At 41.0% G+C, this 26,734-nt stretch overlaps 1 protein-coding gene across 2 annotated transcripts in view; it reads right to left on the bottom strand.

The window, feature by feature from the left end:
- Nucleotides 1–805: 805 nt before the first annotated feature.
- Nucleotides 806–26,734, bottom strand: part of tsc22d3 (TSC22 domain family, member 3) — a 69,059-nt gene continuing 43,130 nt past the window's right edge. Inside the window, exons 1-3 of one of the 2 annotated variants that reach the window (XM_060927975.1) lie at nt 2,742–3,047; nt 2,425–2,476; nt 806–2,127 (exon numbers count right to left, since the gene is read on the bottom strand). In XM_060927975.1, the coding sequence (XP_060783958.1) occupies nt 1,879–2,127; nt 2,425–2,476; nt 2,742–2,863 (423 nt within the window). In that variant the 5' untranslated portion in view covers nt 2,864–3,047 and the 3' untranslated portion in view covers nt 806–1,878. Of the gene's footprint in view, nt 2,128–2,424; nt 2,477–2,741; nt 3,048–26,734 lie in introns of those variants that run through there. The other variant, XM_060927974.1, reaches the window with a different exon arrangement.

Here is a 26,734-nt window from a genome sequence, read left to right as displayed (position 1 = left end):
CTGAAGAGACAAGTTGAGCATCACTCTCCATCCAGCATCCAGTCACTAAAAGAGGTCATTGTTGAAGAATGGAAAAGGATTGATGTCGCAAAATGTCACCAACTTGTTCATTCCACGCCTAGAAGACTTGGTGCTGTCATTAAAGATCATGGAGGCCATACAAAGTACTAGATGTAGTAGTTTTTGTTGTGGGGTGTACTCATTTTTGCACCCACCTAATTTGAGTAAAACTGAAAAATGCATAATCTAAGTTATTAACCTTACTTTCACGTTATAAGTTAAACATATATTAAACTGTCTTGTCAACATTTTGGAAATTGTGTTCATTGAGATTGTTTAAAATGTTACTTTTCAAAGGGGGTGTACTCATTTATGCCGAGTGCTGTATTCCTACTCAATATGAGCATATATTTATTTGATAAACGATAGAGCAGCTAGAGAGGAGACTTTTGATGGAAGATGTCACTTGAGCTCGTGGTTGTTTTGTCTAAGGTTTTATCCAAACCCAGAATTGACATGGTTTCTGTCCTTGCCAGATTTCCTTTCAGAATCTGGTGCATTGCTCCAACTACAAAATTGACTTTGTATTATTTCATAATTGAGAAAGTTAATTATAAGCTCTTATGACTTCATATTTCATGTCCATGTTACATTACCTCTGAAGATGTATTTAACAAAATGTAAGCTAATAGCCATAGATCAATCAAATACCACTGTTAAAGCTACCAGCCTGAATTCATTTGATGGAATTTACTGCATACATTTTTTTTTTAAATAAGAGTAATTGCAACAGACTCAGGAAAGATTTAGTGTAAACATAAGGTTTATTGCTGTGTGCATTTTGTATCCATACATTGTTGAAAACATTGTTCAATGGACACAGTGAAGCAACAACACTCATGTTTTAAAAACAGGCGAAAAAAAAAAAAAAAAAAAAAGATACCTTCGCCAATGAATGACGGAAGTATTAAGTGAGACTTTGGTAGTTAGAAAAGTTAGCTCAAGATCATGTCGTCGTCTTCGGACGAGATGCCTACACAAACAAGTCCTGCCAGTGACCATGTTGGCAATATCAGGAGTGCACATGCAAAAAGAGCAGATGCTGCTCCACTCCATCAGTCCATCACTTTTCTTTACATCATGTGCTCATTTACAGAACTAAGCAAATTTATACACATCACTTCCCCCCACAAAAGAATCAACAGTTTACAGGAGTTGATTTTGTTCAGTTTCAAAAGAAAAAAACATCCCTTACAAGCAGCAAGCCCCATCGGCAAAGAAAAAAAAAAAAAGGAAGCATGTGATTTCTTTAAAAAAAAAAAATTATAAAAAAGAATTCACCAAATGTAATAGCATGGAACCTAAAAGGTCCAGCTCAACTACACAAGCTCTTGTGGATGTGTGCATGTGAGACTGTTAACAGGCAGTCAACAGGCCTGACCATGTGCAATCCCAGGTAGCTTGTAGCATTGAGAACTCCACATGGGGCTCTTGTGACTCTGAAAGCAAGTCTCTAAGGGAACATTCCCTTGGTGCTTTTTTTTTTCCAGGACCAGCACTGTCAGACAAGCCTTTCTCGTCCTCAAGAGGCAGCAAGAGAAAAGCTAGGCCGGGTTCCCCCTCCACGTAGCCGGTGGTCTGGTCGTACTGCAACCTACATCACTCTCTCTTTTTCCGCATAAGTCCGAAGAGATTGTCGGATATTACAGAAGAGGCAAAGGCCACTGAAAACGTTGGAGGCTTTCATTTGGGTCAGGTTTTCTCCCCCCCATTTGTACAGCCAGCTTCATGTGGAAGCTGTACATCAACAACGACGACAACTTGTGAGGTCCATTTCAGGTGAGAGCCGTGACTCTGCCCGCCCCAATGCAGAGCCACTTATACAGCCGAGCCCTTGTACTGGCTGCGCTGCTCGGACGTCTCCAGCCCCTGCATTTCCAGTGGAAGCAGGGCTTCTGATGGAAGACGTGACTGGAACTTCTCCAGCTGCTCAGGGCTCGCCAAGTTCTTCAGCAAGCTGTTTTCACGCTCCAGCTGGTTGTTCTTTTCAGCCAGCTCCTTGATCTGCTCTTTCAGGATCTCGACTTCCTCCCTAACTGCATACATAAGGTGGTTTTTCACAAGATCCTGGGTTAAAAGAAAAAAAAGAGGAGAAGATTTAGTTTTTCCTGTCACGTTCATTCATTGACTAAAAACAGTCAGGTTTAAAATCTGCACTAATAAATGCACTGGATCGAAGGAGAAATGTAAGGCATGCAGGATTTTAGAGTTATAAAATTGTTACCGTGGGTGTGTAGGGATATCTGCATTCCATATTACTGATCTAACCTCTTTATATTATAATGGATCATATGCATTGCTTTCAAGACCAAGCTTGAGAAAGGAATTTATCTGGCATTCATGCTGATCAGGGGAATTCCTTACCATTGCTTGCTCAATCTTGTTGTCTATAGCCACAACGCTAGCACCAGAGGCACTGCAAATGAAAGAGAAAGAAAGCATATCATTAGTAACTCAGGACCCACAGGGAAGGAGAGAGGGGGGAAAAAACAGTGCATTAGGATTAAAATAATAAGAAGCAGAAGAACTGAAAGATGACTTCCGGTTCATATGGACTGATAAAGAGAACCATCAAACTGACCGGATGTTGTTTTTTTGACAAAAATACTCTCTCTACAGGCTCGGGTCACACCAAAACAACACAACAACACTTCAGACTTGGTTTAAAGTCAGGTATTTACCTGTTGTCAAGTTTGACCGATACAACATCTCCTCCCAAGAACGACGAGAAGAAAGAGATGGAAAAGTTGTGCAGCTCATAAACAGCCACCTCCATAGGCGTTTTGAACATCTCCGTATTCATACTCAGGATTAAACCGGTCTGAATAATGTTTGTCGCCACTTTTGCGACTTTTGTCAGGACACTAAGTGAAAATTCACGGTTATTATTATTCAAGCTTGTTTTGCTTTCGCGTTGCAAAAGCCGAGCGCTACTTCTACTCCTTCTGTTTCAGAGAAACGCCGTCGGCAGACTGCTGCTATTTCTGCTCCAGCACGCATTTATACTCCCAGCGGTGACATCAAGGCTGACGCATGAATATATTATGCAAATTAGGTAGGCGGTTTTGACCCCTCCCTGAACTCTCGCGAGAAACACCGCAGGCACAAAGAAGCCACGGGTCAGAAACAAGAACATATCGAACCACAAACAAACCAAACCAAGCGTGACTTGATTACGGGTTGTTTTACAATCAGGGCACGCAAGCTAAAAATCACATTTAACACTTGTCTTCAATATCAAAAGGCTTGACTAAATAAACTTGGTTGTGTATTGTAGCCCTGTGATAGCTCTATTTACCATGCAAAAAAAAAAAAATTTGGTGATAACGTTATTTTTGGTGAATGTATGGCAATATATGTCATATTTAGCAAAATTACTCGTGTCATTTAGAAAAAGTGCTTTTTTGACCACAGGTAGCTCCAAAAGGGATGCACTTAAATCATTCTTTATACCATAAAACAAATATTTGGTTCCGTATCATTGGAAACACAGTTAAGTTTTAATGCTGAATGCCAGTAAGATTTCAGACTATTTTGATCAAATTAGTATGCAATTGTGTAAAAAAAATGTCGTCTCCGAGACAGCTAATTTCTCAATATAAAATAACATATCTAAAATGATTATTTTCATCCTAAAATGTGGTCAAGATATTGGGACATAAATATTAGAGACAACTAACACAAAGCTTACAGCCTTATATTTAAAAGCACGGAAGCATGGAAGTAGTGGATTCTGAATTGTCAAAAAAAAAAATGTCCTCTCCGAGAATCACTTCATTTGTTTCTCCCAGCCCTGCTTAAAGCTACACTTAATCTTGTTATAATCCAAACTATTACACATGCCTATGTATGTGTATTAATTTCCAAAAGTGCAGACTTGATAGTTTTTTATTATTATTATTATTATTATTATTATTTGAAGGGGCGGCACGGTGGTGTAGTGGTTAGCACTGTCATCTCACAGCAAGAAGGTCCGGGTTCGAGCCCCGTGGCCGGCGAGGGCCTTTCTGTGTGGAGTTTGCATGTTCTCCCCGTGTCCGCGTGGGTTTCCTCCGGGTGCTCCGGTTTCCCCCACAGTCCAAAGACATGCAGGTTAGGTTAACTGGTGACTCTAAATTGAGCGTAGGTGTGAATGTGAGTGTGAATGGTTGTCTGTGTCTATGTGTCAGCCCTGTGATGACCTGGCGACTTGTCCAGGGTGTACCCCACCTTTCACCCGTAGTCAGCTGGGATAGGCTCCAGCTTGCCTGCGACCCTGTAGAACAGGATAAAGCGGCTAGAGATAATGAGATGAGATGAGATGAGATGAGATGAGATTTTGGACCCCTGTGACACAAACGTTGTACCCTGATTGTAAAACAACCCTTACCAAACAACTCTTCAAACTAATCAACCTGACCTATTGCATATCAAATTATATTAGAGTTTTAGGCCATTGTTTATTATTTTCTCACGTTATATCCTGAAGGATTTACCCCAACACAAATTATATTTATATTTTAATTGTATTTATATTTATTATTCACTGTGTTTTCGCCTGTATTATGTATTTTGACTCCAGTGTTCTCCCTCGGTATTGTCTGTTTATTGGCTCACTCTCGACATCTAGTGGCTATAAAGGAAATTACAGCAAGCAGGTACACATTCAGAAATGAAATATACCCAAACAAACTGCACTATTCTTTGTCATTTATATCTTTAGTATCTGGAAACGTGAATATAGTTTGGGTTAGTGTACCTTTAAAAAATCATTCACATTTTTATCATTTATAATCGGGGCGGCAAGGTGGTGTAGTGGTTAGCGCTGTCGCCTCACAGCAAGAAGGTCCAGGTTCGAGCCCCGTGGCCGGCGAGGGCCTTTCTGTGCGGAGTTTGTATGTTCTCCCCATGTCCGCGTGGGTTTCCTCCGGGTGCTCCGGTTTCCCCCACAGTCCAAAGACATGCAGGTTAGGCTAACTGGTGACTCTAAATTGAGCTTAGGTGTGAATGAGAGTGTGAATGGTTGTCTGTGTCTATGTGTCGGCCCTGTGATGACCTGGCGACTTGTCCAGGGTGTACCCCGCCTTTCGCCCATAGTCAGCTGGGATAGGCTCCAGCTTGCCTGCGACCCTGTAGAACAGGATAAAGCAGCTTGAGATAATGAGATACTCAGAAGGAACCATCTGGAGGAGAAACTGTTAGTGGCAGCACAATCGAGAGCATCCTGACATACTGCATTACAGCTTGGTACGCCAACTGCTCTGTGGCAGAAAGAAAGAACCTGCAGAGGGTCATTAAAACTGCACAACACATCACTGGCAGTCCCCTACCCTTGCTAGAAGACATCGCTAGCACACGGTGTCTCAGGAGAGCGAGGGCAATCACTGCTGACCCCTCACACCCGGGACAGCACCTGTTTACCCTCATGCCCTCTAGCAGGAGATGCAGGTGCCTCAAAAGCAGGACAAACAGACTTAAAAACAGTTTCTTTCCCTGGGCCATCAGGTCCCTGAACTCATAAGAGAGTGTATGCTAGTGTAATGTGTAAATGATGTAAATATGCATTCCTTTCTTATTTCTATTTTACTACTTTCTTATTCTTATTTTACTGTTTTCTTTTAATATTTTACTGGGTTTTTTTTTTTTTTGGTTGGTTTTTTTTTTTTAATATTTATTATGCACCGGCCGGAGAAGCACCGCAATTTCATTATATACCTGATGTGCAATGACAATAAAGATTCTATTCTATTCTATATGAGATAATTTATAATTGGACCCTTTATTTTTATTTTAAGTGTTCTGTCTGAGGGCGGTACAGTGGTGTAGTGATTAGCACTGTCGCTTCACACCAAGAAGGTTCTGGGTTCAAGCCTAGCAGCCGGCGAGGGCCTTTCTGTGTGAAGTTTGTATCTTCTCCTCATGTCTCCAGTTTTACCCACAGTCTAAAGACATGCAGGTTAGGTTAATTGGTGGTTCTAAATTGACCGTAGGTGTGAATGGTTGTTTGTCTCTAGCAACTTGTCCAGGGTGTACCCTGCCTCTGGCCCATAGTCAGCTGGGATAGGCTCCAGCTTGCCTGCGACCCTGTAGGACAGGATAAGCGACTACAGATAATGGCTGGATGGATGTTCTGTCTGAGGCTGGCACCGTTGTGTAGTCACCTCACAGCAAGAAGGTCCTGGGTTCGAGCCTAATGGCCAGTGAGGGCCTTTCTGTGTGGAGTTTGCATGTTCTCCCCGTGTCCGCGTGGGTTTCCTCCAGGTGCTCCGGTTTCCCCAACAGTCCAAAGACATGCAGGTTAGGTTAACTGGTGACTCTAAATTGACCGTAGGTGTGAATGTGAGTGTGAATGGTTGTTTGTCTCTGTGTGTCAGCCCTGCAAGGACCTGGCGACTTGTCCAGGGTGTACCCCGCCTCTCGCCCATAGTCAGCTGGGATAGGCTCCAGCTTGCCTGCAACCCTACAGAACACGATAAGCGGCTACAGATAATGGCTGGATGGATGGATGTTCTGTCTGATAGCAGGTCCGAGTTTTTAGGGAAGGATTACAATAGTGGTTTTCCGTTGCCTTCTACTGGATTATTATAGAGGTTTTCTCCTCTCAACCATTCACACACTTTCACACCTACGGGCAATTTAGAGTAGCCAGTTAACCTAACTGCATGTCTTTGGATTGTGGGGGAAACCAGAGCACTTGGAGGAAACCCATGCAGGCACAGGAGAACATGCAAACTCTACACAGAAAGGCCCTTGTCGACTATAAGGTTCAAGCCCGGAACCTTCTTGCCATGAAGTGACAGTGCTAACCACTACACCACTGTGCCGCCCAATTGGACCTTACAGACTCGAAAAAGCTAATTAAGACGACATTACGTGCACCATCCCAGGTAAAAGATACAATCTAAAGGTATAAAATATGTCCTTTTTATGGTACGACTCCAGCGACAAGACAAAGAAGATTGTTGCATGGGAGCAGACACAAGCTATAACTCGAGCTTTGCAGCACATAAACAGCACAATGTTACACTGAATGTTACAGTGTCCTTAAACTTAAACAGTCACACATCCATAAGTCACTAGTCACTTGTGTCTAATGGCCGAATGCAGTCTGCATAACTTATAATAAAATATGAAAACTCTCTCTCTCTCTCTCTCTCTCTCTCTCTCTAAGTGTGGTGCCATATGGTCTACTTTTTAAGGTAAACATGTCCCGCCCCTGGCTGTTACTTACAGTATATTATGCTAATTGAGTTATTTGTGTGTGTGTGTGTGTGTGTGTGTGTATCAAGATTGTATCATTTGTACTTTGGCTGCTTTCAGTCTCATGTGAAAGCATTCCTGAATATTATCATTCACCCCAACCCATGTGTTTACTTGTGGCTCGTTTTGTTCTTCCTACAACTGGTTCGCACTTGGCTTTTTGCTCTATCTGTAGAAACATCTGTCATTCTGCAGCACTTGTGTAATTCTGTTTTATTCATATGACACTTTCGATAAAAGTCTTATTTAGTACATGAAGCACACACTAGGCACTCAGTCTCACCGTGTACTTGATTGTAACTTTTTATAGATTGAAGTTATATTTAAGTTCAGTACAAATTGTACAGGGGCGGCACAGTGGTGTAGTGGTTAGCGCTGTCGCCTCACAGCAAGAAGGTCCGGGTTCGAGCCCTGTGGCCGGCGAGGGCCTTTCTGTGCGGAGTTTGCATGTTCTCCCCGTGTCCGCGTGGGTTTCCTCCGGGTGCTCCGGTTTCCCCCACAGTCCAAAGACATGCAGGTTAGGTTAACTGGTGACTCTAAATTGACCGTAGGTGTGAATGTGAGTGTGAATGGTTGCCTGTGTCTATGTGTCAGCCCTGTGATGACCTGGCGACTTGTCCAGGGTGTACCCCGCCTTTCGCCCGTAGTCAGCTGGGATAGGCTCCAGCTTGCCTGCGACCCTGTAGAACAGGATAAAGCGGCTACAGATAATGAGATGAGATGAGACAAATTGTACAAATCATTATCTTAGAACGTAAGCCTGCACCATATGGTTTGTACAGGCTCTGAAAGAACATGTCCAGGCTTTGTACAGTGTGTGTGTGTCACAACTATGCCACTGCTCAACTACAAGTTCTAAACATGGGTGTTTAACAACTTTCCAGGCACTTCACTTCACCTAGGGGCCTTGTAGTCCCTGTCCTGCCTGTAGTGATCCTCCTGGTCTTCCAAAAGTGTTTGGAACAGGATTTGTACCACAAACTGGAAGGCAGTTTTTGAAAAAGCCCAGGGAGTTTACGTCAGTGCCTACTGTGCAAGGTTCTGTTGTGTTTGTCACAGCAATTGGCATCCCAGACTGAAATTGGACCCTTTGCATGAATAAAGATAATTAAACAGAAAACAAATGATCCTGTAGTGGTTATTCATTACACACCAGCTTGAGGAAACATCTGAAATATGCAGGTACCTCCAGAAACGACACCAGTTAAACATTATAACCGTATTGAATCAGTAATAACATGTTTTAAAAGAATCTAGATTTTGACATCAGTGAGGTTTTTTTTTTTTTTGGTCAGTTTTTCATCAGAGTTTGAGAAAAATAGTGATCCATGAACAGGGATCTGATCTATATTATCAGTTTCTCGGTATTGCTTCAAGCACTTAAAATGGTGCCAGTTTCCTGGAAGGGAAAAGAATCCTGTAAAAAAAAATGATATAATCAGGAAGTAATCAAGATGATGCAGGTATAAATGATTAGCTTTGTTTGTGGGTGTTTCTGAGTACTGAGCTGGATCATTTCCCATGAAAAATGATGCACTGGTTAATGATTAACCCTTAATCCTGACTATGGAAGGAACGTTAAGCATTCCTTAGCTTACATGGTCACAGATTCAGAGAATGTAAATAGCTGTGCCTTCTGATACTGTTGGTCTTTTGGGCAAGGAGTTTAACAGGTATATTTAACAATTATTCCACGAAATCAAGTCATACATGAGCTGATAGCCAATGAGGCGTGTAGAGCCAAGTTGGCAATAAGCCATGTATGACAAGATTGAGTGGAATGTCTGTTTTATTCTATCTATATTCACTGGATTTTGAGAAACAGAGCATTTTTATTTTTATTTTTTGCAAATTCGATAAAAACTTTATAGGGCGGCACGGTGATGTAGTGGTTAGCGCTGTCGCCTCACAGCAAGAAGGTTCGGGTTCGAGCCCCGGGGCTGGCGAGGGCCTTTCTGTGTGGAGTTTGCATGTTCTCCCCGTGTCCGCGTGGGTTTCCTCCGGGTGCTCCGGTTTCCCCCACAGTCCAAAGACATGCAGGTTAGGTTAACTGGTGACTCTAAATTGACCGTAGGTGTGAATGTGAGTGTGAATGGTTGTCTGTGTCTATGTGTCAGCCCTGTGATGACCTGGCGACTTGTCCAGGGTGTACCCCGCCTTTCGCCCGTAGTCAGCTGGGATAGGCTCCAGCTTGCCTGCGACCCTGTAGAACAGGATAAAGCGGCTTGAGATAATGAGATACTCAGAAGGAACCATCTGGAGGAGAAACTGTTAGTGGCCTTTTACCGCAGCACCATCGAGAGCATCCTGACATACTGCATTACAGCTTGGTACGCCAACTGCTCTGTGGCAGAAAGAAAGAACCTGCAGATGGTCATTAAAACTGCACAACACATCACTGGCAGTCCCCTACCCTTGCTAGAAGACATCGCTAGCACACGGTGTCTCAGGAGAGCGAGGGCAATCACTGCTGACCCCTCACACCCGGGGGATAAAGCGGCTAGAGATAATGAGATGAGAAAAACTTTATACAAAAAGTCAGACAAAATCATTCCCACTTAGGCGGACTTCTTAAAATCTTATCAATGGCTGCACGAATTGACTTTAGTGCTTTTTTTTTAGAAAGAGCTATCTTGTTGTCGTGCCAAGGTATAGAATAGCTTTAGACATTTATTTAATTCTTCCTTGGCCATTTCAGTTCTGTAATTTTCAAGCTTCTTTGAGCTTTTGAACCGGTCTAAAAAAATTTTCAATTAATTTTAATACTTAAAGATGAAGAATGTAAACAAACCGGCGAAATGACAGGAGCAATTTGTGAAAAGTGCTATAATAGTAATTCTTTTAAAAAAAGATACATTCTTACCATCAAATACTTCCATTTCATATTTTGTTGCTTTTTTTGTGTGTATTTTTGGGGATTTTGTTTTCGAGTAGAGTTTTTATTTCATCCTCAGTTGGTTCAGCAACACATGCCGCCATTTTGTTTTTCTCTACTCACGGTATATGAGCTGATAGCCTAGTAGTAGAGTAGCCAATCAGAGCATGTGATTACTCATATCCAGTGAATGTGGATAGAATAATATCAGGTATATTAACTAAGACTTGCTCATAGCATTGTTGCTTTATATGGTCTCTAAGGAGAACATGGAGATTCACATGTTCTCCACATGGGTTTCCTCTGGGTCGTCCAGTTTCCACCCACCTTCCAAAATCATGCATGTAGGAGGATTGACAATTAAATTACCTACCCTTAAGTGTGAATGAGTGCATGTGTGTGTGCATGTGCATGGTGCCCCGCAATGGACTGGCATTCCATCCAGGGTGCACCCACACCTCACCCACCAGTGTTCCCAAGATAGGCTCCTGATCCACTATGACCTTGATCAAGCTAAAAATGGTTACTGAAGATCAATCTTCAGTCTGAATTTATTATGGTATCAAATATTTTGTCGCAACTTTTGCTACAATTTATATTTTCATATTAGTAATTGCAATAATTCTAATATTTGTCAGATCCTTTGGTTAGACTATTTTCTACTCAAGGTTCTCTTAAGAAAAAGTCAGTGTCATGATGCTGGAATAGTCCACGTAACCAAATTAATGTCTCGTCTGATTGCCGTTTCATTCCTAGATATACAATATGATAAGCTGGCGACTTGTCCAGGGTGTACCCCGCCTCTCGCCCATAGTCAGCTGGGATAGGCTCCAGCTTGCCTGCAACCCTGTAGAAAAGGATAAGCGGCTACGGATAATGGATGGATGGATATACAATATGGTGGTGGGAAAAAAAATCCCAAAGAATTATCAGATTAAGATAAAATAAAGAGAGAATGAACAGAAAAGTACTGAGCACCCGTTAGTGGTAATATGAACTGGCTGTCATGTTTCATTTTAACTGGTGTATGCAAGGCTGCTAGGTTGGATTTGAAACCATTAGGGCTATGTTTGCAGCTCCTCTCCTGGACTGTGGACACCAGCAGTGCTACAGTCGAGCTTATTGGTGAGGGCTGATGACTGTCTAGTGGATGAAATGAGAAGAGATGTGAACCTCTGCATCATGGTGACAGCCCTGTAGGAGCCAAGGATAAATCTTCTTAGTTAGTGGTGAGCTCAACATTATAACCTTCTTCAAAGGGATTGGTGTACTCTTTTAGTTTCATATGAATAAATACAAAAGAAAAAAAAACAGAGCGTGATGGTTCCGTAATGACAGAACTCACTGTGCTGTGTTGCAGTGATGTACTGACACAGCGCTCTAATAGCAGCTGCTTTGTGCATATACCATTACATTCAGGAAAGTTCACTCACTGTTTTCAGTTTTATCTTTTCCTAATACACTCACTCATTTTCAGTAAACGCTTTATCCTCATGAGGGTTGTGGTGGATTCGGAGCCTCTTGTCGGAACACCAGGTGTGAAATGGAAATACACCCTGTATGGGACACCAGTCCATTTCACACACACATCCACACACATTCATGCGCACACACATCCACATACTCATTCACACCTAGAAGCAATTTAGACAATTCACTCAACCTACAGGCATGTTTTTAGGAGGTGGGAGGAAACCTGAGAACTGGGACGGAACCCACACGGCCACGAGAAAAACATGCACACAATCTCTGCTTTTCTGATACAGTTTTGTAAGACTGATTGCATCGCATTATTATATAACTCTTCACTAACAAAAGGGAAATTATTTTATCAGTTTCTCAAGTCGAGATGATGATGATGATGATGATGATGATGATGATAAAATATGCATGGTGGCTTGGGATGTCACTGTGGCTAAATTCGGGCAAACATTTGTACCTTGTTCATGTACCTGGGTATAGTTCATTAGTATCAGTTATTTTAAAGAAAAGAAAACATTCTTCTTTGTCTGTAATCTTCCATCAGAATGCAATTACCTTTTGTCCTTTTTTTTGTCTCCTTCGGATATTTGAGCTCACTATGAACTTCAACTTCAATGTTGATGGCAACAGAAGGAAAGGGAGGCCACAGAAGTCATGGAGGGAGTGTGTGGAAAGTGACCTTAAAGGGCTTGGTCTAAGTTCAACTGACACCCAAGACAGAAGGCGTTGGAGAATTCTGACGAACCATGTGCCGTCCAACCCTCTGCATTGAGGATAAAGGACGTAAAAACGGATAGATAGTGAGTGAGTGAGTGAGTGAGTGAGTGAGTGATGCAAATGCAAGCAGGGATTTATTTATTTTTATTTAATTTATTTTAAAAAGTTATTTTTAAATATCCATCCATCCATTATCTGCAGCCACTTATCCTGTCCTACAGGGTCGCAGACAAGCTGGAGCCTATCCCAGCTGACTATGGGTGAGAGGCGGGGTACACCCTGGACAAGTCGCCAGGTTATCGCAAAGCTGACACAGAAACAAACAACCATTCACACTCACATTCACACCTACGATCAATTTGGAGCCACCAATTAACCTAACTACATGTCTTTGGACTGTGAGGGAAACCGGAGCACCCGGCGGAAACCCACACAGACATGGGGAGAACATGCAAACTCCATACAGAAAGGCCCTCGCCGGCTGCTGGGCTCGAACCTAGGACCTTCTTGCTGTGAGGTGACAGTGCAAACCACTACGCTGCCTATTTTTAAATATATTTTTAATATATATTTTAATATCTTGTGGCTTTATGTTTCCGCACCCTTCTCTGTAATCACTCAGAAATAGCCTAATTTACATTATGAAAGAAAAATATGGGAGAAGTTTTGTTTCACATTGTCTTCAAGAAGCATAACCTGAGAATTTCAAATGAGGCTTTGAGCTTTGGCTAAAAAAAAAAAAAAAAGATGAAGCCTTTTTAATTAGTGAATTAGAAGAATCATATGTATCATTTAATATGTAGATTTAATATAGCTTTCATTTAATAAATAATTTTACATATATATATTTAGAGAGAGAGAGAGGATATTACATGGTTGCATGAAGATATGAAGTTTAGCTTCGAGTGGTGATAACAAACCATGAATAACAACAAATATTGTTAGCATATCGCTTATCCTACGTGTATTACAGCACTCTACCCAATGGAGAACGAACATTGAATATGTCAAGACAACATGACATCACACATCGGAGACGTAAAACGTCTGCGCTAGCGAGCGACTGTGACAATTTTTAAACAAGTATCTTCACAAGCGAGCGAAGCGAACAAGTGAAAATATTTTCAACATGAGAAGATAAACTTCATATCTTCACACCACCGTGTAATGTTTGTTATATTATATTGGGCAGCACAGTGGGTGTAGCGGTTAGCACTGTTGCCTCACAGCAAGTAGGTTCTGGGTTTGAGGCCAGCAGCTGGCGAGGGCCTTTCTGTGTGGAGTCTGCATGTTCTCCCCATGTCTGTGTGGGTTTCCTTCAGATGCTCTGGTTTCCCCCACAGTCCAAAGACACGTGGTTAGGTTAACATGGGGCAGCCTTAGGCTGAAGTGCTGTTGAGCAAGTCACCAAACTCACAACTGCTCCCCGGGCGCTGTAGCATAGCTGCCCACTGCTCTCTTGTGTGTGCATGTGTGTGTGTTCACTGCTTCAGATGGGTTAAATGCAGAGAGGAATTTCACAAGTGTGCATGTGATTAATAAAGTTGTTGTTCTTCTTCTTATATGGGCACATCCATAAAAAACACTCAAATTAATCAAAAGAATTTTGAACTGGTTCTCCATTTTGACAACGCACATCTAGTCAGTGTGAAAACACTGGGAGTGACATCATCGGAGTGAAATATCGTGAATTATTATACATACAGGACACTTTTTCGATGGGATAAAAACATGTATTCTATTCCCTTCTAGCAGGTTTCATTCATTTGGTTTGATAGCATGCAATATTGTTAGTATATCGCTTATCCTACGTGTATTATGTCACTCTACCCAATAGAGAATGAGCGTTGAATATGGTTTACGATATTGCATGGTTGTCAAGACAACATGACGTCACACATCGGAGATGTAAAACTTCTGCTCTAGAAAGCGACTTTGACAATTTGTAAACAAACATGGCCACCAGGTTTGCTTTTTTAAATACGGAAGATTTTGAGAGAATTTTGAAAGAGAAACATGCATTGAACACCCGAAAGGAATGTGTATGTATAATAATAATAATAATATCGGCTGGCTTTTTTCATGGTATATCAGATATATTCCATTCAGCTTGCAACTCGCCTTCAACTTGTTCAATGATGCTTGCTGAATGGAATATATCTGATATACCATTCAACACCAGCCAATGTTATTTAACTATGTCATTCAGATCTGCAAAGTATTTTGTATGAAAAATGCGAGTTTTTCAACACGAGAAGATAAACTTCATATCTTCAAGTCAACATGTGATGTTCTTTTTATTATATAGACACATTCCCAAACAAAAAGTACCCAAATTTATCAAAACAATTCATCAATTTCCTCACAAGCGACATATAGGGATTTATGTCACGGTTTTGAATCTATATCCCAGATGTAGCGTGTATGAAAAATATATGTATATGTATATACACACACATAAACCTTTGGACCCTACTGTATAACAGATTCTAATCTTAATTATACAGATGCACAATACGACAATAGGACATTTTGTCAAGTTTAAATGGAAGTGGAAGTGGGTCAGTGTACAGTGTGTCTCTGTCCTGTCAACATGGGACAGTGGAGACGTCTCCAACTCCCACCAATACACAAATGCTCTGTGCTGCTTTGGCACAAACAGTGTGCTTTAAAAGACTACTTAAAATAATACTGATGTTGATTTAATGTCAAACATAAGAAAAAAAAAAAACAATGCTGAAAAGAAGCTGTAGTCTGTATTTCTGTATCCGAGAAACAATGCAGGCCATTAGAGCATGTATCTCAAAACTGATATTGATGTTATGACTATCATTAATGAGCCTGATTAAAAATCTCTTTTCTAATTAATTGTGAGAACACAAAGAAGTGATTTGTCCCAACATTAAAAGCAAATTGTAGGTTATATTTGTACCGTTTGCTCAATATTCAGATTGATTAGTAAAAACTGTTTTATTAGATTTTAATGAATTCATCGCCAAAAATACATTACAATACAAAAAAAAAGAGGAACAATTATTGACTCAGATAATTCAAACTAAAACGGGGTGTGACGGGGGAAAGAAACAGAACTTGCGTCCCAATCAGAACTTGCGTCCCAATCTAACCCCGTACAATACTACATACATTAAGAATATACTCTAAAAGTGCATACAAGTAAATAAGAATATGGCAAAGGAGTAAAATGTATATCAAGCTAAATTAATATCTAACCTGGAGGACTATAAGTTCCTCACTTCGACAAATAAATAAAAGTAGTAAATAGGTTAATTCCCTAAGTACTAGATGGCAACAAGTTCCACAATTCAGCAGTCCTGACAAAGTATGATTTCCTATAGTAATCCTGATTATGTTCACAAATAAAATTATAATAATTGAGGTCATAATTACGTTTACGATAATATGGTTCAAAAGTACGCAGGTGGTTTCTAATATCAGTAGGTCATTTCTGGACTTGAAAAATAGAAGTAAATCTGATATTTCTCTACGATATTCTAAAGGCAATAAATTAAGTTGAATTAGTCTCTCTCTATATATATATATGTTTTGAGGATGGTTCAATATGAATTTAGAAGTCAACTGTCATTGTATTAGTACACCATCAAGCTCCTCTGCACTGCCAAACCTTTTAAATCCACATAGGTCAAATAAAGGTGAATCAACACATCACTGATTTCAGCAATGAGGTTAGGCGGGTAATGAACTTGTTAATGGCAACCATGCCTAACAATTTTCACATCTGCAACCCTGAGCTGGAATCAGTTAGACGAACGCTCATGTTTATCACCCTCGCTGCACACCTACACAACCGATCTATCAGCTGTCAGCAGGAATGATCTCCAACCACTTACCGCCTGTCCCTCCTGTTGAAGAGGCTAGGTGAGAAAGGGGGCTTGTAGCTCATGGCTACATGCGTATTGTCGAATTTTACAAGCTATCTTGGTGCCAGGCACTGGCAGTACTGTGCAGGATCTTTGGAACAATCAGGATATGAGTGAAAGTGTCCTATTGTCTCAGCTGAATGGGAGGAGACAAGATAGACAATGATGTTTTCTCTCTTTGCTCGACTTTTAATACGTACGATGAATCAAAAGCACTATTCAGAACGCCTTTGGACGTGAACAATCTGCAAATTCTATGACAGGGTGTCAAATTCATAATGATAATTGACCAGCTGATTATATGACAAGATCACATCAGGTCACAGAGCTAGTTCTGTCCATGTGCCCTCATTTCCTGTAAATATAAAGCTGATACCTGCCTGCTTTTGTAATCCCTTGTGTTGTGGGTTTTTTCTTTCTTCTTTGAAAGAAGTTATCGTCATACCTATCTTGAAGTTTCCATAAATCTTAGCTGTTTACGCTTTTGCGCAGGATAATTGCACCTTTCTTCAAGGTGTCCAGATAACATGTTTCAACTTTTGCAAGTCTAATGTTCAACTTAACTCCCAGACAGCATTGTTCCAGATGAATAGGCAAAATCCAGACAACAGGAATGGAAAACCAGCTTGATAATACCCTAAAGAAGGCTGTTGCCGAGCCCAATTTGGTTGTGCAGAATTATTGGAGGGTGTATAAACATGTGCAAACAGGTGCTGTCTATTCAAGCCAGAGGATTAAAACGTCTTTCAATCCATTGAATATGGTTATTAGTTTGATTGGGATGGGCCGAGAGAGCTGGGCTTTACCTGGAGAACATGTGCATAAGGTACTTCCTTCATCCCAAAATGAACCATCTGCTTAATTGTCTACTATTCAGATACCATGCATTAACTGTATCATGTTCTACAATCAAATATTTCAACCATTTCAATAATTGTTGTGTTGTTATAGAATTCAGTAAATCAGCACAACACACCAGGAACACGTTACAAATACGTCCTGGCTGATGCACTAAGACAAGCTTTAACATGTTCAACCTTTCAAATATTCATATTTTTTCTTTTGTAGGCTTGACCCGTTCTGTTCTGTTTATTCCCATAACCGCATTGCAATCGTAGGGAGGCATGAGAGGTGCTGACACAGTCACTCATGTCTTTTCTCTGGGCTTAGATTGCTTGGTGGCGCCCATTTCCTCTCCAAGCATATTCACACCTACGGTCAATTTAGAGCCACCAATTAGCCTAACCTGCATGTCTTTGGACTGTGGGGGAAACCGGAGCACCCGGAGGAAACCCACGCAGACACGGGGAGAACATGCAAACTCCACACAGAAAGGCCCTCGTCGGCCGCTGGGCTCGAACCCAGGACCTTCTTGCTGTGAGGCGACAGTGCTAACCACTACACCACCATGCCGCTCCCTGCTTGACCTGTACCCAGGAAAAAAAGCAATTGTGCCGCCAGACTCCAGTCTTTGGAAATGCTTAAAAGACAAAGAAAGGTCAAAAAGTGTACACGCTGTTCCTTTGCTCCTGGATATTGCTGCATTAAATAAGTTATGTGTTGGAGTGTGTGCATTGTAAATAGACTTTACATTGTTCGGAAAGCAGGTTCATCTAGCCTTAAGGGTGAAGTGCTCCAAACGTCTCTGCATGGCCAGCCATCAGTAGAAACAAATAAAGTAATTTTCCAGCTGCACGCCCACACAGGTAATTCTGTATGCTGATCATGTGATATGCTCAGTTTTACACCAGGGAATTGGTAAAGCTGTATATGGCACCATTATTTGATGATGTAGATGACATTTAGATGAAGCTGGATTGCATGAACAGACTCACAAAACATACACAGCTTTCAATAACTTTATGACCCGTATAACTACTTCTTTGGTATCTGCGCCATCAACAATAAAATCCATGTCTTTCCTAAGAAAGAAGTTTATACAATCTAGCCACAAAATACTCTACAGTATGTGAGGTGTTAAAAGTTACAACTACAGTACAATCATCATAATCTGGGTGCGATTTGCTGGGGGGGATGGTGGGGATCATCCCCCCCCTCTGGTTTTTATCTCTGCTGAAAAAAAATCCTCGGGAACAACCCCGTCAATAAAACAAACAAACCAAAAAAAAGTTGACATGACAGGCATGTTGTGACACAGTTTTCTATGGTATACATTGCACTCACTTTCAAAATGACGCGAAGTGGCAGCTTTGATGTTCACGAACGTCCCCAGCAAATAGATACATTGTAGATAATAACAATATCCAGAGTGTGAACGTGGATTTAGCACCATGAATCACATCCTTACTGATGAGCGCAACAGAATGAATGTGTATCCACACTGAACAGCCTTCTTTTCCTCGCTGTCAATGGGCCAGACGTGCGTTCCTTCCCTGCTGAGAAATTCGCAGAAATGTGGATTAAAGAAGGGCGAAACGCGGCGGATAGCGCACTGACGGGAAAGCAGAAAAGGCCACATGAACTGCGCCATCAGAGCAAACTGTTCATTTAGTATTCATGTATTTTAGTGATTTTCGAGTCACTGTCCATTTAATCCGGAGGGAGAGAAACATCACAGCAACGCGACAAGCAATGCGAACTTTGTTGTGTGTTAGTGTTCGTGTATTTAGTCAGAGAGATAGGAAGATGAATTTACTATCTCTGGTTTAGTGTTCGTTTTCATTTAGTGTTATTCATTTGATATCATCGGATGTTATTGAGCTGTTAGCCTATTGTTACCTTAATTTTGTGACGTTTCATGATTAAAAAAAAAAAAACATCCCCCCTTCTGTTTTTTTGACAAATCGCACCCTGATCATAATGATAATACATTATCTGATGATTGTAGAACTAATTATTCTATTCACATTCACTGGATATGAGTAATCTCGCGCTCTGATTGGTTACTCTGCTACTAGGATATCAGCTCATTATACCGTGAGTAGAGAAAAACAAAATGGTGGAGCATGTTGCTGAACCAACCGAGGACGAAATAAAAACTCTACTCAAAAGCAAAACCCAAAAAAATACAAAAAAAGCAACAAAATATGGAATAAAAGTATTTGATGGTAAAAATGTATTTTTTTATTTTTCAAGAATTATTATTATTATTATAGCATTTTTCACAAATTGCTGCTATCATTTTTGCCGGTTTGTTTGCATCTAAGCGGAAATTATTATGTCGGACGTTTTGTATAAAGTTTTTATTTATCAAATTTGAAAAAAAAAGAAAAGAAAAATGTTTCTCAAAATCCAGTGAATGTGGATAGAATAAAACAGTTATTCCAATCTATCTCGTCATACACGGCTTATAGCCAACTCAACCCTATGCGCCTCATTGGCTGTCAGCTCATGTACGACTCGATTTCGTGGAATAACTGTTAAGTATAACAGTTTGAGTAAATCAACATCAATCTGTTCGTACTGTTTTGTATTCAGCATGGATGAACTTAATTGACGTTCATACACTGTGAACATTAAAGGAGTTTTGTTCAAGGTATTCCTAGAATATTAAAATACTTGAGTCACGTTTAGCTTTTCATACAATCTCAGATTAAAATAAAATCAAGCACCCTTAAATGTCTTTAATTTGTTTCCATGGGGGAACCCGTAGAGATTATACAGTATGAGTCAAAAGTTTGTACACCCCTACTCATTCATAGGTTTTTCTGTATTTAGACTATTTTCTACATTGTAGAACAATACTGGAGACATCAAAACTAGGAAATAACATACGGAACATATACGGAATTTTTGGTAAACAAAAAGTTTTTTAAAAATGTTTAATATTTTAGATTCTTCAAAGTATCCACCGTTTACCTTGATGACGCTTTGCACATTATTGGCATTATCTTAACCAGCTTCATGAGGGAGTCACCTGGAATGCTTTTCAATTAATGGGTGTGCTTCGTCAAAAATTAATTAGTGCAATTTCTTGCCTTCTTAATGTGTTTGAGATCAAACAGTAAACAGTAAATAATAAAAATACAGTAAATAGCCCTATTCCACAACTGTAGCAATCCGTATTATGCCAAGAACTGCTCAACTAAGTAAAGAGAAATGACATCCATCATTACTGTAAGACGTGAAGTGACTTTTAATTAATAAAAATAAAGAAAAAACAGTGAATTCGAAGGTGTGTCCAAACTTTTGACTGGTACTGTATGTAGAACACTATACTAGTGTTTCCTATTCACAAATGATTGAGAGCAGAGTCCTTTACCTCCCCAAAGGAACCTTCTTTCTTTCTTTCTTTCTTTCTTTCTTTCAAATTTCCACCCCGATTTTGTTGCCTACCTATTCCCATCCACCAGCCAGTTCTCAGATCCTATACAACAGCTAACACGTGGTGAAGGCTAATGTCAGCCAGCCAGCTGCTTTTTTTTTCAAACTGCTGCTTATGTTGTGTAACAGTTCAGTATAGCACACTTGAAGAAAGTCTTATCTGTCCTCTTCCACATACAGTACTGTGCAAAAGTCTTAAGGCCTCTGCATGCTCTTGCGACAAGGCTTTCGCAGACAGCTTTTCGCAGACAGTTGTAATTTATCATTGAGCGGGGAGTAATAGGCGTGCGCAATGTTATTCACCGCCACAACGCAAGGGGGCGCGAAGTCGCGAAATCGCTAGGAGTAGTTGGTGGGTGTGGTTAGTGGAGTGTTTATCCTCCGGTTACTTATAATGACTAGAACTGGAGTCGTATAGATGTACGTACTTTCTCACTTCCTCGATCAACTGCTCTTCGTGCTGCTCCATCTTCGCTCGTGTTTTTAAAAATGGCGGTCGTGAAAACAAACCTAACCGGGAAAGTAGGGAAGCGGAAGTGCGTGTACAGCGGATATAGAGTGAACCAATCAGAGCCCTCTTGTCTGCGACGCTGTCTGCGAGGCTTCTGCGGTGGTCACAATTTTTGGGAGGTGTGCGCAGAGCGTCTGCAAAGGTGGGGGGGCCTACGCAGACGCTATCTGCGACACCGTCTGCGAGGACTGCGTTGTCAGCATAAATTGGCCTTTAGCCACCCTGTTTTTGGGGGGGGGTTTCACACAAGCTGTGTGTACATTTATCGAGTCAGTACAAAAACATTTTAGGTTTCCAAACGTTCATTTTCCAGCACAAAATTAAACGTTACAGGAAAAAATGTTTGTATCCGAGCAGTATATTCCATAAGAGAGCACTTTTCAGATTAAAAAAGAAAACATAATGAAGGCTACTGAGTTTTGGTGCAAAATTAAGAAGCAAGTGTGACAGTCAAATGCCGCTTTTCCACTACAAACGCGGCTGAGTTGGGCTGAGCCGAGCCGTGCCGTGCTGAGTTGGGCTGAGTCGAGCTGAGCGGGGCTGTTGGAGTTGCATTTCGACTACAACCGCGCTGAACAGTGCTGGCTGGAAGTGGGTGGACACATTGGGTGGAGTTAGCGAAAGTGGGTGGACGTCACGTGATGTCGTTAGGCGGCGCAAACAGTGACATCAGTGATCTTTTAAGCGGTAGTTTCACGACCCGGATAGTAAACAATAAACATGGAGGACATGGAGTCGTTAGTGTTGCTGGTCTTGGTGCTGTGGCTTGTTGTCACCGACAACGCCGACAGATACTGGCAAGAGCGTATAGATGAGGCGAGGCGCATAAGGCTTCAGAAATTCTCGTAATTCGTAATTATTCTTCTTCCGGGTTTACGGTGTTTACAGATCCCGGCGTGCTCGCGGGGCGTGTGAGGACACTCCTCCTCACCAATCAGTGCACAGGGGAGTGTCTCCTCATGCCCCTAGCCCCACTCGGCTCGGTTTGGCTCGCTTCAGCCCCACTCCAAAACCGTGCGAGTTTTGGGTGCTAAGCAGGGCTGAAGCGAGCTGAGTCGTGCTGCTTTGAGGTAGTCGAAACGCGAGCCGTGTCGGGCTGAAGTGAGCTGAAGCGAGCTGAAGTGAGCTGAAAAAGGGTAGTGGAAAAGGGCCAAAAGTGTCCAGAAGAACTGTGGCTGGTTCTGTAAGATGCTCAGTAAAACCTACAGCTCATTTCCTTATAAAACTGCACTCATTGTATCTGAGATTACTATTTTTTTAAGCAAAGGGTCATCTCACACCAAATATTGACTTTGTTTGATTTATTATGGCTTACTGCTGTTCATAGTATTTTTTTAGTGTTGAAACATTTCATTTCATTATTTTTTAAGCCAAGTTTTGTCTACAGCATTTCTTTACATGTGCTGAAGACTTTTGCACAGTACTGCACATGAACAAACAGCTATTAATGTCACTGTGATTTTGACAGAGGAGAATCCCTGAAAACCATCCCACCCACCCAGAGAGCATGGCTAGGTTTGATCCCTTATCTCCCAGCCACATGTAAGAGGAAACAGTTACTTATTAGAACAGTATAGAAAGACCAGTTCCCTTTTGTGTTGCCTGAGTTTTTTTTTTTTTTTTGCGTCAAGCAATAGGATGTCATGTTTGTTTTTTTGTTGTTTTTTTTTGTATTATTGTAAAATATTTCATGGAATGCACCACTAATATGTTTCTCTCCCTCTTTCTGATCCCTGTTTACTATTCATACATCCCAAGTCTAGTTCTAGTCCAGACCTGACTGGCTGTTAGTGTTATAACACAAGGTTATACAGTGGAGAACTGGGGTCCAGCCAGTGCTCTGTCTTAAATCAATGATGATATGAGCAACATAAACCAAGTCTCCAGATTTCTCTGGCTGGGGAATCCCATTTCTTACTGATGTCTGGTCTCACCTTATTACAGACATACCAAACACTGCAAAAGGATCAAGTTCTCAGACGAGTCTTCTTACATGTTTTCACTGAAAGGCAGTAAGTCACTTTGCTAGGGTGTGTATATATAATGCAAATGCTTCAAATTCCTTTGATTCTGGTTTCCAGGTGAGAATATATTTCTTATCACGTCACATGACAACATGCAGTGAATCTGTCTGCATGTGGATTTACTTTTAGCCTGCAAAGATCCTGTTCTGTCATATTTAAAAGCCCAAGCCACAATTGCTTACTTTCAAGGAAGGATCTTCATGCACTGCAAAAAACTGAAAACTAAATTTGAGGAGCAAATTACACACACTACCGTTCAAAAGTTTGGGGTCACTTTGAAATGTCCTTATTTTTGAAAGAAAAGCACTGTTCTTTTCAATGAAGATCACTTTAAACTAATCAGAAATCCACTCTATACATTGCTAATGTGGTAAATGACTATTCTAGCTGCAAATGTCTGGTTTTTGGTGCAATATCTCCATAGGTGTATAGAGGCCCATTTCCAGCAACTCTCACTCCAGTGTTCTAATGGTACAATGTGTTTGCTCATTGCCTCAGAAGGCTAATGGATGATTAGAAAACCCTTGTACAATCATGTTAGCACAGCTGAAAACAGTTGAGCTCTTTAGAGAAGCTATAAAACTGACCTTCCTTTGAGCAGATTGAGTTTCTGGAGCATCACATTTGTGGGGTCGATTAAATGCTCAAAATGGCCAGAAAAATGTCTTGACTATATTTTCTATTCATTTTACAACTTATGGTGGGAAATAAAAGTGTGACTTTTCATGGAAAGCACAAAATTGTCTGGGTGACCCCAAACTTTTGAATGGTAGTGTAATACTAGTGAAATTATCTTGCTGCATGGACAGATATTTTTACTTCAAAAGACATAATCTCAGAATTGGTGTCCTGTATTCTTCCAATAGGAAATGCTAGATCGTTTCAACTATTTTCAAGTTATTTTTACTTGCTAAGATATCATTTTTTGCAGTGTGATTCCTCAATAGTATGCCTGTGAAACAAATTTACGTTGAATGCCTAACTATATATTTGAGTGTTTCAATGGCTTAACTGTGCTCTCCATAAACTCTACATGATTTTTTTTTTTTTTTGGAAGAACATGTTTCTTCTGCCATGGCCAAAACCAAACATGTAATGAGTCTAAGCCCATGGGACGAAACATTCAAGGGAGCATTATAGTTACATGCTATGAGATTATGATACATTGGCACGTTTTATACAGTTCCCTTTGGGCGTAACTCTTTCAAAATTATGAAAAGCCATGCAAAATAAATAAGAATGTGAAAAACAAACCTTAGGTCAATTGTCATTTAATTTATATGATTTAATGGCGCTTAAAAGTCTAAACATAATCTTTGCAAACTGAATGTTCATGTTGGAGAAAATTCTCCAGACTGTACACTCTGTTCTGTGTTATGTTTTGTTGTTTTGGTTTTTTTTTTTTTTTTAAACACTCTCATGCATGCAAACGGCAAACGATAAAAGTCAGAAAGCAAACGTTTTGCGTCATTGTCATGTCTTTAGTAAAAGGATTTCTCTCTAGGCTTAAAGCCAGAACAAAAGCACACGAGGAAGCTCCACAATGAGCTGCTCCAATCTGATTAGCCTCTACGTACATGATCACAATCTGCCGAGTGTCCCAGAGCGAGTTATGCTTCACAGCCAAGTGTGACTTTGTACCGATAAGCAGAGAACAGCCTTTTATTACAGCAATGTGCCTGAAACATGACTTTTCTTGAATTCTTGAACTGGTGGGGAAGCCATGGCCTAATAGTTAGAGAAGCAGCTTTGCGACCAAAAGGTTGCTGGTTCAATTCCCTGGACCATCAGGAATGGCTGAAGTGCCCTTGAACAAGGCACTTAATCCCCAACTGCTCCCCAGGCTGCTCTGGGTATGTTGTATGTCGCTCTGGATAAGAGCGTCTGCTAAATGCCATTAATGTGTACACAATGTAATGTCATAGATTAGATTAGATTAGATTAGATTAGATTAGATTAGATAAAACTTTATTGATCCCTTTGGGAGGGTTCCCTCAGGGAAATTAAGATTCCAGCAGCATCATTACAGATAAACAGAGAAAAGGAATAGAGAAAACTTCTAGATAAATTAAAATAAATTAAACATTTACATATACAAATATAAAAGAATAAGATATGGGGAAGAGAGGAAGGGGGAAAGGGGGGGAGAAGTGAGGTTAGAGTAAGTGTGTGTGGGGGGGGCAGGAAAGATATTGCACATTATATTGCACATTGTCCAGTATTGCTTATTGTTAGGCTAGGCTAGGCTAGGCTACTGCTCCTTCCTGTCCTCTGTCCTCCTGTTACCCCTCCTTCCCCCAGAGAGGAGTTGTACAGTCTGATGGCGTGAGGGACAAAGGAGTTTTTAAGTCTGTTCGTCTTGCACTTGGGAAGGAGCATTCTGTCACTGAACAGGCTTCTCTGGTTGCTGATGACGGTGTGCAGAGGGTGACTGGCATCATCCATGATGTTCGATAGTTTGTCCATAGACCTCTTCTCTGCCACCGTCACCAGAGAGTCCAGCTTCATGCGGACCACAGAGCCAGCCCACCTGATCAATTTGTCCAGCCTGGATGTGTCCTTCTTGGATGTGCTGTGGACACTGGCGACCACAGACTGATAGAACATCCACAGGAGTTTCCTGCAGATGTTAAAGGACTGCAGCCTCCTAAGGAAGTATAGCCTGCTCTGTCCCTTCCTGTATAAGTGATTGGTGTTGCAAGTCCAGTCCAGCTTGCTGTCCAGCTACAGCCCGAGGTACTTGTAGGAATCCACAGCCTCCACCTCGACTCCCTCGATCAGAACTGGTCGTGACCTTGGTCTGGACCTCCCAAAGTCAATGACCAGCTCCTTGGTTTTCATAGTGTGCTTGTGTACAGGCGCTAATGTCAAGTATCAACTTGAACCATCAGCAGTTCAGCTCACAGGAAGACATTTCGTGCTTGAAAGACACAAGGCCTCTAAGGAGACAACTGGAGCTCTCTTGCATACACATGGTGGGAAGAAAAAAAATAGCTGTTCAGGTCTGAAGACAGAATGTTCCAGATGTGTGTGCAGCAGTGGCCATGCTGCTGCAAATGAGTGCAGTTAATAATGCATGGCTTTCTGGAGAGGCGCAGAAATGTCAGAGTGGCTTTCCTACGCATGACCACTCAGCAACTGAACTAATCCACATTTCTGGTTACACAATAGCCTCCTGTGGGCTTTGCTGCTTCTCAAGAAAGTGGGCTCTGCTGTCACGCCAGGTTTATATAACCAGCAGCATCTAAGGAAGCTGGAAAGCCAGTGGTTGCTTCTGCAGTGGGCTTTTCCTCCTTAGCACAATCATCAAACATGCATGAACAAAACATACATTAAGTCATGCCAGGGCATATGCATATCCATCACATGTTAGGTGGGTCCTGAAACAAATCAACTGAAAAGGTCTCATTTTAATATTTTGCTTAAGCCAGTGTTACATTGTGCCATTTCAATGGTCTTTTAACATTATTATTAGTCATACATTATTGTATGAATTTATTATAATTTGGGGCAATTTCTATAATATACCCTGAGAGCATTTGCATTTTCCATGTCAAATATTAGAACTACATTCTGTTTATGTCATCAAGCAGCGTGATCCAGGCTCATGGAGAAAATGGGCTCCAAAACTTGATTCCAAACT

This window comes from Neoarius graeffei, chromosome 8 (assembly GCF_027579695.1).
Source record: "Neoarius graeffei isolate fNeoGra1 chromosome 8, fNeoGra1.pri, whole genome shotgun sequence".
Classification (NCBI taxonomy): domain Eukaryota; kingdom Metazoa; phylum Chordata; class Actinopteri; order Siluriformes; family Ariidae; genus Neoarius; species Neoarius graeffei.
Note: the sequence above shows the minus strand (reverse complement) of the source record. Positions and strands in the feature narration are given on the sequence as shown.